Source organism: Scylla paramamosain, chromosome 28 (genome assembly GCF_035594125.1).
Source record: "Scylla paramamosain isolate STU-SP2022 chromosome 28, ASM3559412v1, whole genome shotgun sequence".
Lineage (NCBI taxonomy): Eukaryota > Metazoa > Arthropoda > Malacostraca > Decapoda > Portunidae > Scylla > Scylla paramamosain.
In genome coordinates, this window is record NC_087178.1 from 14,169,384 (window position 1) to 14,183,767 (window position 14,384).

The 14,384-nt window shown below is 38.6% G+C and overlaps 1 protein-coding gene across 1 annotated transcript; it reads left to right on the forward strand.

The window, feature by feature from the left end:
• The first annotated feature begins 2,943 nt into the window (after positions 1 to 2,943).
• Positions 2,944 to 11,125, forward strand: LOC135114969 (lipoyl synthase, mitochondrial-like). Its single transcript, XM_064031296.1, has 9 exons — positions 2,944 to 3,198; positions 4,510 to 4,620; positions 5,767 to 5,892; positions 6,340 to 6,456; positions 6,682 to 6,838; positions 7,125 to 7,182; positions 7,310 to 7,468; positions 8,270 to 8,385; positions 9,379 to 11,125. Exons 1-9 carry the CDS (start codon positions 3,163 to 3,165, stop codon positions 9,612 to 9,614), a joined length of 1,116 nt encoding a protein of 371 aa, XP_063887366.1. The 5' UTR covers positions 2,944 to 3,162; the 3' UTR covers positions 9,615 to 11,125.
• Positions 11,126 to 14,384: the final 3,259 nt, after the last annotated feature.

The window sequence follows — 14,384 nt, forward strand, 5'->3', positions numbered from 1 at the left end:
TGAAGCTACTTTGGTATGCGATCTACACTTTATATTGTGATCTACGACAAGAAAAGTTGTACTTTTCCCTTGCATTATCAAGAGACAAGAAAACACTTGCTGGTTTCGAGAGAATGTCTGGTTAAGCACGGTTTACACGCTACGATAAACTGTAGCGATTTATTGTAATGAAAAGGTTGTTACAATTTGTCGTTACGTGTAAACAGGAGATCGTAGCGATTTATTGGAGTTGGAATTGGATTGAGTGGTTGGTGCCAGCAGGCTCAAATCTATATGCATCGTAACGACAAGTTTGAACGTGTAGCTAATAAAATATTATGTTTCTGAAAAATAAATGCATTATAACTGTTTATTACTTTACCTGCATGAAATTCTTGAGCACTTGGTAAATAGCCTCGCACGTTTCTGGGGTTATTATTGAGAGAGAGGGTTTTGATATGGCTGTTGAGTATTCCATGTCTTTTAAGCTTCTTCCGGTTGCAAGGAATCTTAGGGTAGCGGTTAATTTTTCATGTGGAGATATTGATTTTCTCATAACTGTGTCTTGTTTCCTTATTAATGGAGAAACTAAATTTAACAATTCCATATAAGTGTCTTCTCCCATTCTCAAATAATTTCGCCAGTCATTCGGCTCATCTCTCAATGTATCCAACAGAGTTATATGAGAAAACACTTGTTTTTTTCATTAACCAATCACGGCTCCATTTCCTTTTTGATTTTCGTTTTTTTTCTTGATCTTTCTCCCACTAAACACATCCCAAATGCAGACCACCATAATGTTTCTTCCATGACGGTCAAATAAAGACTAAAAATATTGGATTAAAAATCGTTGCATGTAGACGCTCTTTCAATCATCCAATAAATCGTTACTATCTCAGTGTTCAATAAATCGCTACAATTTATCGTAGCGTGTAAACCGTGCTTTAGATTCTCAAGCATGAGTGGAATGTCTATTCCAGTGTCGAAACTCTGGTCCAAAATGTTCCAGAATCAAACGACAGTGAGGCTGAAGTAGAAAACAACCGAAACCATGGAAGGCGAACTGATGCTCCTTGTGTATTCGAACTGGAGGATGGTGGAGATTGCCGTTAATTTTACATACAAAGAAGAAATCGTGAAACACTGGAACCCATAATTCAAAGAGAAGTTGCAGAAAATTTAATTATTCATCCTGACGAATGGCCAGCATATTATAATTTAAATAGTTTAAATCACCTTCATTTAACCGTCAACCATCAGTGACATTATGTTGATCCAAACACTGCAGCAAACACTCAGGCAACTGAAAGAACCTGGCTAGATTCAAAAGTTGACATTTTGAAAAAAAATAAAATAAATAAATAAACAAATAAAAACAAATAAATTAATTAGTGAGAGAGAGAGAGAGAGAGAGAGAGAGAGAGAGAGAGAGAGTAGTAGTAGTAGTAGTAAAAGAAATAACCTTCCAATCGCATCATGATTATTTCTGCTGGCGTATGATGAGAAAAAAAAAATGACGATCTATTTCTTACTTTTCTAGTTGATGTTCGTTCGATTCACCGATAAAATTAGAAAATTTGTTTTAAATTTGCTTCATTTTATTATTATTATTTTTTTTTTATAATAAATGTATAAAATGGTAATTATTTATTTAGATCAATATATGTGTATGAAGAATGTTTTATTTAAGCCATAATAAGTAAATGAAACATGTAAACCGCATACCAAAGTAGAATTTGACTCTTGTAGATCACGCAGGCTATGTAGATCGTAGAGCAAGTAGCACCCACGTTCGTCTATACTCCTGCCTACTCTATTTTCTCTGGGCTCTCTTGCATTGTTAGTGGCTCCCTTTGTACGCCTACTCCCTGTGGCTCATCTTGTATTCCTACTGAAACTTCTTGAATGCTCTGTTTATCCTCGATCTTCTTAGACACCATCTACACCTCTTTATTCCCTGAGGCTCTCTTGTACTCTCCAGTGCTCTCTTTGTAGTACGCAGCCTACTCCGTGAGGTTGATTTGTACCCGTGGTAACAACAGCTGAGGTTATTCATACCGTTCAAAACATTGCTTGCTTTTAGATTTTTAGATGAATAAACTAATAATTACCAAAACAACTGCACTTCTTAATGAAGTGAGTAATGTCTAGAGAGGGAAAATTTACTATACCTTGCACAGAAAACAGAGTCCGCATCGCGCAGAGTATCTGTTATCTCCTTGAACCTAACCTAACCTAACCTAACCTATGCTTTTAACCTAACCTAACCTAACCTAACGGGGGGGGGGGTGCTGCGCCCCCCCTGGACCCTCCCTAAGGTTACTAACCTAACCTATGCTTTTAACCTAACCTAACCCGGTGGGGCTGCGCCCCTCCTGGTCACCCCCCAAGGTTACTAATCTAACCTATACTTTTAACCTAACTTAACCTAACCCTGCGTGTAAACCAACGCACGCAGTGTAACCAGCACAGACAGGTAAGCAGGACGGATCTCGGGAATACTGGAGAAACTTTAACATTGTATTGTAACCTTAATATCAACGAGCGATCAGTAAAACCTTTACAGACGTGTAGCTATACTACTTACACTTCTTGAAAGCACACCTTATTGAAAATAATCTTGGGTGCGTTGTTCTTAAGATTTTCCTTTATCACTTGTAATCGTTCACTGCCATATCATTTTCTTACAGCCACACACACGAAAAACTTAAAACTAAAACCCACAAGGGAAGGTGCACTTTTTCCTCTAGTTTCAACTGAGGGTTAGGTTAAGTTAGGTTAGGTTAGATTAGATTTTTAACGAAAATATAAAAGAGACATAAAATTAATGTAGTTTTGAAGAAAAACAAATACGTAAATAAAGTGAGTGTAAAAGAAGAGGAGTATCAAAAGCTGAAAGAATAATTTGTGGAAAGTTATATAAATACAATCAGAGGTGCCGTTAAAAAGACGCAAATATTGCCTCAACACAATAGTACAGCTAGAACTGATCTAGAAGTCACCAACAAAACCGAAATTTCAATATGAATATTTGATGCACAACACGTAGGATTCCAAGAAAACTTGTGGCCCTGAATAACAAAATTATCTGATGCGTCGTGCACCAGAGTTATCAATAGTGCGCACACTATAAGCGGCACGACAACACAGTTCTCTACTTCCATCAAGAAGTCATCACAAATTATGTCCATCGGGTACCACAGCATGCTTTTTAATAAGGTGAGTTTCAATAATTGCCCTGTGAGATAGGCTGATTTACCTCAAATTGCAACCAATGGTGCACTGGTTGTTTCCTATTTCATCCAAGAGGCTAACATCTCGCATCTCATGTTGATAGCCCATTCTTATCATATCGAAATGTAGGATTATCATTTATTACATCTCTTATCCTGATCCAAATCTTGATATTCTACCTAATCTGAATCACCCTCCCTAACATAAGCCTCAATCTAAATCCTACCCTAACTCCCTGAATCCCCTGCATATTAGGCTGCCTAAAACCTGGCCTCTGTGAGATTTGTTTCAAAGAGAGAGAGAGAGAGAGAGAGAGAGAGAGAGAGCAGTGACAAACAGGAGCCTGACTACAGTATGGCTGAACACACAGATGCTAACCTCTGGGTGATAAAAAATATCTCTAGCAGAAGTTATATGATAGAAAGGGACAGAGGGGTGATATAAGTATCTGCCAAACAAGATAACCTTAGTCTCTTCTGCCGAGGTTAATACTTACATATCAGATAGAATTAAGGTTGTAGAATATCATGCAATAAATATCAACTTCTGGATAGCAAAAAAAAAATATGTATAAATAATTAATAATAATAGTAATAATAATAATAATAATAATAATAATAATAATAATAATAATAACATGGTAAAAGGTTAATGAACTGATGTATCACTGCGTGACATCCTACCCTTCCGAGTGCTTGAGAGTCACTGCTGGCCAACAGGTCAGCTGCCAGAGCTGTGCAGGGCAGGGTGGAGTTAGCCATTATGGGAATCAGAATACTTAGTTACTTGAAGTTCTTGCTTGATTATGAAGAAAAAAATTAAAACAGAGGCAAGGATTATGTTAGTTTAGGTTAAGTTGGGGTCAGGTTAGGTTAGTGAGAACTTCAAATAATTAAGTATTCTGATTCCTGTAACTTCTGGCAGCCGGTCAAGTGGCCAGCAGTGACTCTCGAGCACTCGAAGGGGAGGGTGTTAGGTGGGGATGCATCAGTTCATTAACCTTTAGCTTTTTTTTTTTTTTTTTTACATATTGGTATATGTTGCATGATGTTCCACAACCTTAATTATATCTGATATATAAGTATTAACCTCAGGGGAAGAGGCTAAGGTTATGTCCATATTCTCCAAAACAATAATTATTGCACCTTGGAATACAATGATGAAATACAATCAATTTAACTTCACACATTTCTACAACTTTTCTGCTGTTTTGAAATCTTTAGATGACAGAAAACAGAATACAGGGAAAGTTATGTCTCACTCTTTGGTTACTGTCATGATAATATTTTCCTGTAGGCATTGAGGCCAGCATGGGTAGTTGGCTGGAGACCTGCCAGCAGTCTTTCTCGGGAGAAGAAGAAGAAGGTTGCTGAGGGACCTTCTCTGAGTGACTTCATATCAGGCGAGGCAAGTATTGTTACGTGTTATGTCTGTGAGCCTGAGCACTGGAAGGTTCGAATAGTGTTAAAATAAAGTTATGTAGTGGTACTGTATAATTTCTTGCAATTTTCATACCCCTACATATTATTCAGACCTTCCAGCAATAACCCCAGATATTAGAATATACGTGGTGGGAAACATTCATATCACAGGATAAATGTTTTGAGAGGAGTGGGAAGGGATAATTTGAATATTAGACTTTTTCTCTTACAGTGAAAATGGAAGATAGAATGCATTAATTCATCACATAAATTACCAGAAAATCACAGACAATCAGATATTTTGGGGCAGAGCAAACTTAGTATTGTTCAGTGCCTCAAAAACTCAGTTCCTCCATTTTTCAACTCAACGAAACCTTCCAGACAACTATCACCTCTTCAGTGACATTCAGCTGTTGCCCTCTTCTACACTGAACATCCTCAGTCTGTCCTTTACTTATAATCTAAACTGGAAACTTCACATCTCATCTCTAGCTAAAACAGCTTCTATGAAGTTAAGCACTCTGGGATGTCTCCACAAATTTTTCACACTCTTCCACCTGCTGACTCTGTACAGGGGCCTTATCTTTCCATGTATGGAGTATGCTTCAAATGTCTGGGTGGGTTCCACTCATACTGCTCCTCTAGACAGGGTGGAATCAAAAGCTTTTCATCTCATCAACTCCTCTCCTCTAAATGACTGTCTCTTTCTCATTGCTGCAGTGTTGCATCTCTTGCTGTCTTCTACTGCTATTTTCATGCTAACTGCTCTTCTGATCTTGCTAACTGCATGCCTCCCCTCTTCCCATGGTCTTGCTGCACAAGACTTTTTTCTTTCTCACATCCTTATTCTGTCCACCTTTCTAATGCAAGAGTTAACCAGTATTCTCAAATCATTCATCCCTTTTCTCTGGTAAACTCTGGAACTTCCTGCCTGCTTCTGTATTTCCTCCTTCTTATGACTTGAAGTCTTTCAAGAGGGAGGTTTCAAGACATTTACCCTTCATTTTTTTTTTATGATTCTCTTGACATCTTTTTGGGGACTGGCACCTCAGTGGGATTATCTTTTTTTCCTCCTTTTTGTTTTTCTTGGCCAGTGACCCTCTTACATAAAAAAAAAAAAAAAAATCCTCAGGTGACAAAGGACACCAGTTGGGAAGACTACACTGGCAAATTGCGCAGGGAGGCTGGAGAGTCTGCACGGCTGCGTCTCCCACCCTGGCTCAAGAGGGAGATCCCCGTTGGCAAGAATTACAGCAAGGTATGAGATTTGAAAGGGCATTTCTTTTGGGGTGTATAGCATATGCATTCTGAAAATGAGCATTCTATGTATTGTCTTTTGTTACTAATGCAATGCCTGTTCAGTTGCATTACCTGATAAAGATTACCTTAGCAGGCAGATGACTCCACTTACTCCTCTATGTACACTTTCTTTGTTACATACTTCACCTTTCTTTTTCTCCTACTATAGATCTCTCACTTCTCTTTTAAACTGAGAAACTCATATCCAGTAACTTTCTTTTATCATAATTGTTATGCTCTCATGTATAGTGTGAAGAAATAAAAGTGTTTTATGAGCAAATAAGATTTTATAATTATACAATATATAGTAAATAAGAGTCAGTCAGTATGCAGAAGTAAAGACTTCATTGAGTATAATAATGCACTTGATCAGATTTTAATTTGTGAATATTATTTGGCATTCCAGCTCAAGGCAGATCTCCGAGGCCTCAACTTACATACTGTCTGTGAGGAGGCACGTTGTCCCAACATTGGAGAGTGCTGGGGTGGAAATGATGATACTGTGTCAACAGCAACAATCATGGTAAGAGGAAACCATAGGCTGTGTATGCACATGTGAGAGTTGTTATCACTGTAAGGAAAGTGTTGTGCTGGCTCAGGCTTTTGTGTCACAGGAATATGTTTAGCCTTCCTTCTGTCTTTCTTGCTATTCAGTGTGCTGTGTACAGTATAATGCTTGTAGGGACAAATAAATGTAAACTGAGGGAATGGTGTTACATATGATTAGCATGAACCTGTTCTCCCACAGCTGATGGGTGACACATGTACCAGAGGGTGCCGCTTCTGTTCAGTTAAAACAGCACGCAAGCCACCACCCCTGGACCCCAATGAGCCCTTGAACACTGCCACTGCCATTGCTGAGTGGGGCCTGGACTATGTGGTCCTCACCTCTGTGGACAGAGATGGTAAGCACTTACCAGCAGTAGTAGTAGTTGTCACTATGCTGTGGTTCCTCTGCCTGAGGTATAAAGTAATCCATCTCCCTTCTGCAGAGAACTTACAGATGCACCCCTTTGAAATCTATCACCACAAGGTAGGGCAGCACCATGAAGGAGTGATAGCCAGAATATATCATCCCTGGGCAAAGTATTGAAGGATTAAGACCAAATGCAGCTTGTTCCATATTCCCAAAGTTATAATCCTTTTCTCTTGCTCAGCTCAATTATTTTTATATGTTATTAACATTCACAGACGTTCCTGATGGTGGTTCATCTCATTTTGCCGAGACAGTGAAGGAGCTAAAGAGACAGTAAGTAATCCTTGGCCAGTTTTCACTTGTTATTCTTCATGAATTTTAATTATGCTTAAATAATCTTAATGTGCTCCTTTTTCCACAATTGTTCCTCCATGTATCATGGATGTTTATGTTCTTCCAGGAACTCTTCCATACTGGTGGAGTGTTTAGTGCCTGACTTTGGTGGCAACAAGGAAAGTGTGGCCACTATTGCCTCCTCCGGCCTTGATGTGTTTGCCCACAACATTGAGACAGTGGAGTCCCTCACCCCCCGAGTACGTGACCCCCGTGCCAAATACAGGTGAGAGGTGACCCATGGAGTATGTAAATGTTTGTTTTTGTGTGATGTAGTGACTGACTCTCAATACAAATCTACAGCCTGGTTTTAAGTCCCAGCTCAGCAGACAGTGCATAATCTACCAGATTATTTACCCTCCTCCTTCCTTACATATCACAGCATATTTGTCTTCTGTTTTACCCATATGTGATGCATTTAATTTGGCATCCTCTGAAGCTTTAATAGAACTGAGACATTAAATGAGCAGTTTTGAAAATAAAATGCAAAACTCATTTCCATCTCATGTGGGATGGAGTACAGTAAAATCCCTCTTATCCGGCATCAACGGGACCACCGACATACTTGAATATTGCCGGATACTTGAATAGAAGTGAAATTATGTCCACAATCACCACCCTACACTCATGCATCTTACCATAACAAAGATCAGCTGATCTGATCAGCTGCTTAAGTGTAAGCACAACATGCTTCCTCTTTTCTACAACTTTAGGCATGATGAAGGCGTCAGGCAATAAACAGTGCACGCGCGGGACTGAGTCACTGAGTAAACACAGTGCAGTGGGCCGCAGGTGGCGCGAAGCAGTGCGCTCTGGTGGCGAGGGGACAAAGTATGCCTCGCACGGGAATTTTAATCAATTTTATGAGTACACATTGATTTTTTATTGATTTTAAGGCTTGGGGAAAAATGTGCCGGATACTTGAAGCTGCCGGATACTAGAATGCCGGATGAGAGGGATTTTACTGTATTTTAATATTCCAGAATAAAATCATTATCATATGTAATTTGAATTATGTCCTTGACAGGCAGTCACTGAAGGTTCTGGAGGATGCCAAGGCAGTGAAGGAGGATCTGGTGACTAAGTCATCCATCATGCTTGGCCTTGGAGAGACAGATGAAGAGGTGTTACAGACCATGAAAGGTGAGTACCTATAGCACATATGCATGGAAAAAAGTCAACAGAATTAGCCAACTCCCACTGGAAGTTGACTGTTACTCTGTAATTATCTTGTAGCTGAAGATCACAAACATAATGCCATCAAACTGATCTATTGAAAGTGCATCATGGAGCACCAGGGGCTGGCTTGAGTCTTTACAGGTGTCATCTGACTGACTGACTGTCTTCAGCCTCTCTCTCATTGCCGCAATGTTGCATCTCTAGCTGTCTTCTACTGCTACTTTCATGCTAACTTCTCTTCTGATCTTGCTATCTGCATGCCTCCCCTCCTCCCACGGCCTCACTGCACAAGACTTTCTTCTTTCTCTCACCCCTATTCTGTCCACCTCTCTAACGCAAGAGTTAACCAGTATTCTCAATCATTCATCCCTTTCTCTGGTAAACTCTGGAACTCCCTGCCTGCTTCTGTATTTCCACCTTCCTATGACTTGAATTCCTTCAAGAGGGAGGTTTCAAGACACTTATCCTTCAATTTTTTACTACCACTTTGGACCCTTTTATGGGACTGGCATTTCAGTGGGCATCTTTTTTATTGGATTTTTTGTTGCCCTTGGCTAATGTCTGTCCTACATAAGAAAAAAAAAAAAATCTGGGAAACATTGCCTGTACCATTGAGGGCATGAGACGGGCTGACTATCCAATTCAGTACTTAATCCAGCATCTTAAGATTATATAATATAATATACTCTGATGCTCTTTCCTAAGAATTCCCTCAGGGAGAGATCATGATAAGAGTTTTCAATTGTTCCTGTTTGGTATGTCTAAGATATGGTGATGATTAAGTTACCTACATGAAAATTCTTTCATATAGTTTAGTATATGTGGTTACCTTTGTATGTTACTTATTTATTCATTATTTTCATGGCATTGAGGGAGTTGAAGAACACAGACTTGCAGTAGAATTTTAAAATGAAACAGAGACGACCTTGTGTCTTCAAACATGTTTTTCTCCCACAGACCTCCGCAGTGCTGGTGTGGACTGCCTGACACTCGGCCAGTACATGCAGCCCACCAAGAGGCACTTACGAGTGGCTGAGTATGTCACTCCTGGCAAGTTCCAAGAGTGGCAGGAGATGGGAGAAAGTCTGGGATTTGCCTACACTGCTAGTGGCCCTCTAGTGCGCTCCTCCTATAGGGCTGGTGAACTGTTCCTGAAGAGTCTGTTGCAGGAGAGGAAGCAGAAGGGGACTTAAGTGAGTATGCTTTGCCAGCATGGAGAAAATGATGGATTAGGGTGTGAGTCCTAAGCTGAAGGTTGGTAACATTGTAAGTCATCATTTTTTTTTTTTTTATTCATTATTTGTAATTTCTGAAGATACGTCAGTTATAGAACATAAAGGCCATCATGAGGGTACCCATGTGTACTTGTTAGAACCATTAGTAAATGGTATATGTAAATAAGTCCAGCTCATCATATATATATATATATATATATATATATATATATATATGCTGACTGCCATCAGAGAATGATAAAAGAGGTGGTTCCCCCTCCTACATGCACACTATACAGAGTTGTATAATAAGTTCTGTACATATTGATGCAGACTTCATGTTACATTAGAATTCATGCACCACAGCTTTGTAAATGTATAAATTAATGACCTCTGCTGATAGTTCAAGTGTGTTCCTTATCTATTACATTTGTGTTATTAGTACTTTTATTTTTATTCCCTTTCTATAGTTACTCCTGCATTCTGCTTTTCTCGTAAGATGCCATGTTTTGGGAGTAGCTTCTTCATCCATCTATCTATCTGGATACCAGGTTGGCATCTCCATTAAGGGAGGGTGAACTGAGACTGAGCCATGTCTATAGGAAATGGTCATTCTATGAAAAAAACAATTTTTTTTTTCTATTGAGCTGCTGATTTTGTGGGCAGGTGACAGGAACACAAGGTGTCATCCAGAAAGAGGATTGGGCATGTGCTAAGCTGCTTACTACTTGTGTTATCAGTTTTTTTTTCATCCCATTTTGTACATTTTAAATGTAAATGATATGAGGGAGTGCATGGGTGCATCTGGCAGGGTCCAGCGGTGTATGGACACAGTTATGATGCAGGTGTGGGGCACCCTGTAGGAAGTACTCTGCATCTGCTGTGATCTAAAAGAATTGGAGTAGGTGTGAAGTAGAGAATAGTTTCATTATGAAGGGGCAAGGGTAAACCAGTGTATACTGTCAGGCCTTGCTGTGGAAATATAATGCCAGGTGTGTTATGGCCAAGCTCCTGGGGTGTAGTGAAGTGCTCCATGAGAGTGTCCTTTTTCTTTAGGGGCCAATGGGGCTAAGAGTGTGAATGATGTGTGTATGAGTGGGCAGGTCGAGACAGATAGATGTTGAGCTGAAAATTTGTTCATGTAGTGAAAGTATGATACAATCTTAGGATTATGTGATATTGCTTTGTCCCTTGTTGAATTTATGTCAAAGATACAATATAAAGCTTAGTATCAGTGATCTTATGGATGTATCCAAAAACATTCAGGAGTTACCTAAGTGACCATGTGTATGATGTAATGAAATTATATACATGATTATTTACTGTTTTTGGATATTTTGTGGAATTAACACGGTTTATTTAATTTATTAAAGATGCTTTGTATGGGCCATCTTGTATGGGACTGTTGACCTGATATGTAGATAGGTAAGTGTAAATATGTGTCTTTGTTGTGCCTAATATTCAAATATATATTTTCATCCTATAAGAAATATTTCTTCATTGAGAATACCTTAAAAGTCCCTACATTTGCTGTAACAACAGTGGGTTGAGGCAAAATTTAGCCAAAACTCACTAAAAACAGCAGTCCTTCATAAGAATTCATAGTCACCACTTACCCATTACATGCATTGTCAATGGCATAACATTTCTGTTATATGAGCAAGTACATATGCACTGCAAACACAAGATGCATAACTGATGTTATGTTCTGATTATCTCTTTGCTGCTTTGCTAATATCTGACAGGTAAAGAACATGAGCCAGGCCTGAGGCTGAGCACTGCTTGTGTTGAAATGTCATGGATTCCATTTTAATAGAAATCTGTACTTGAAAACTGATAATTCTAACAGCTGTTAAGCAATCCTGAGTGGATATATGGAAGTGTTCAATTATATACACATTTCCTCATTGTAGGAATATATACATATAGAGAGGAGGGACTCATAATATCCTTTTCAGTTACCTTTTCTGATAGGGAATACAGTGGCAGCACCCTTCCAGCCCAGTGCTGTATGGCTAGATGGTATTCCCTGTACCACAGGGATAAAATGTAGTAACTTTGTAAGGGTATGATATTTCAATGTTTGCTGGGATATAAGTACCCTTGGGCTGCCTCTCTAAAATTAATGCTGGTGAGTTTCTCATTTCATTAACTGCATCTTCATGAGGCTGCTTACCTTCACTACAGCCACTACAGCCAACCACCACATGAAGGGATAATAGGACAACATACATTTTTTTTTAAATAAGTAAAATATATTAACTGAAAAACAGACACTGATTTGGTAAGAACTTCAGAGGTTAGCATCCAAATAATGACATAAATGTAAGATTCATTAATTTCTGGAGCATTATGAGCAACCAACAAGAAAAATGGGGAAAGTTGTGAGGAACTGAAAGTAGGGAATAATAGAATTGAAATGCATAGAAATTACTCATGGCCCCTGAGAAAGTGTTTGACAGGATGAAAAGGACATGAATAAAGGGATGTACTGAAGATCTGAAGAGTAACAAAGGAAAGAAAAAACACCAGGGGGTCATGGGAGGTAGCAAAGCACACCTAGAAACTTAAAACTAAGTCAACTAGAAAATAATGTTGGTCATGGATGTAAGACACTTGCTTTGATAATGTCCACAGCAAGAGTAGAAGAGATCAAACATATTAAGAATCATTGGATTGGCACTCAAGATCGCAAGACAAAAAAAAAAAGGGAAAGAGAATGTGTTATGTGCAAAAACTGAGCTGAAAGAATATGATGTTATCAAGTGGAGGAATATAAAGAAACATGAGTTGTAATCATACAAATTGAGATAATGGAAATAAAAAGCATGTTGGAAGATTAAAAAAAAAAAGTTTGTAGATTGTAATCATATAGACAAAGAAATGATAAGAATGAAACATTTTGTATACTAGAGGAATAAATGGGTATGTGAACAATTTATCCAGAGGAATAGATAATACACTGAGAGGAACAGAAAGATACTTACAAGAGGATATGCCACTGAAAATATGGACAGCAGAATAGGTAGTCTGGTCAAGTCATAAGGTCAATAACTGGGAGAGCAAAGGAAGGAGAGTCAGGAGGAATAGAAGATCGATGGACTGGAATGGAAGCGCTTGAATGGTGTGTGGTGGTCGGAGTGGCCTGAGATATTTAAACTAATGCATTTATTTGCACCTAAACTAGTCAATCATTGTATCTCAAGTCTGGATTCCCATTCTTACCCAACACAAGAAAAAGAGATGATGGACAATGTTTATGGATTAATATTTATATCACAAGACAAGTTACCTGTATTACCCAGTCAAACGAAATAATGCTGACGTTTTTGGAGTTCACTCGGTTTCAAAGATGATTAAGAGGCAGGAGAAAAATTTAAGCAGAGGTGATGATGATGGACTAGTGCTTGTAATATCACACCAAAAGGTTACTTGTATTACCCAGTCCAATATTAATTATGAAGATATAATATGAGGAAATAAAATCATAGGACAGAATTATGTTAAATGTCTATCTACCAATAAATAAATTACCCAATTCCATACTGTAAAATTATTTTTGATGGATTTTCAAGATAGAAAAAAATTGAAACCATAGGAAAGAATTAGTATATTGTTATGAATGCAGACTAGGGGATGGAGGGTTCATTTCAATATTAAATATCAGACATGAAAACTCCATTAATAATACTCTATAAAAAAACTAAACTGTCAGATATTTAGATATTTTCAAGATATTTAGAGAAAGCAGAAAGCATGAGACAGCATGATGTTAAATATGAAGCACTTGGAAATGTCACCTTTGCTCTGACCACCACAGACCAAATCATATTTCAATACCGAGGAAACAACTGATTCCTAATGTATGAAAATATAGTACGTTTTATTTATACAAGTTGACTTACATAAATATGGCTAAGACTATTGTATTCTTAATGTACTGATGTCACGTTCATTTTTTTCCTAACATCTCCCGCCCATCAGAAAAAGTCGTCTGCATTACCTTTCCCTCAATGGCACTCCAACAAGTGAATCACAAAAACTGGTTATTCAACTACACCTTCTGTGACTCAAAATTCTCAAAAGTCAAAATATTACACAATTTATTATTCAAAATTCTTGTCAAAAAACACTATGCCATTTTCTTTGGTGCTCTAAAAAAATGAATAAATTAAAATAAATAAAAAAATCACACCATGTACTATTCAATCCTAACTAAAGCACTATTACAAGTTTAGAGGTTCAGTTTCTCAATTAAGGTGAGATCAAACAAGTCAAAAGTTGTCATGGATGAAACAGATAACATGAAAATTGCTGAGAGGATCAAATCTGGGAAGTAAAGAGAATAACTTGGTAATTATTTATAGTTCAGCGGCACATCACCTTAAGGGAAGAATGATAAGCCTCTCCACCACCCGTCCACAGCTGCAGCCTCTGATAAGCCTCTTCATCACCCGTCCACAGCTGCAGCCTCTGATAAGCCTCTCCACTGCCCATCCACAGCTGCAGCCTCTGATAAGCCTCTTCCCTACACAGCTACACAGCTGCAGCCTCTGATAAGCTTCTCTGCCACCTGTCCACAGCTGCAGCCTCTGATAAGCCTCTCTGTCACCTGTCCACAGCTGCAGTCTCTAATAAGCCTCTCTGCCACCTGTCCACAGCTGCAGCCTCTGATAAGCCTCTCTGTCACCTGTCCACAGCTGCAGCCTCTGATAAGCCTCTCTGTCACCCCTACACAGCTGCAGCCTC

Excerpts from the sequence above, each read along its gene's own strand:
- LOC135114969 (XM_064031296.1), top strand. The coding sequence starts at position 3,163 with ATGTCCATCGGGTACCACAGCATGCTTTTTAATAAG. Across the intron at positions 3,199-4,509 it reads ACAGCATGCTTTTTAATAAG|GCATTGAGGCCAGCATGGGT; the intron begins GTGAGTTTCAAT and ends ATTTTCCTGTAG. Across the intron at positions 5,893-6,339 it reads TTGGCAAGAATTACAGCAAG|CTCAAGGCAGATCTCCGAGG; the intron begins GTATGAGATTTG and ends TTGGCATTCCAG.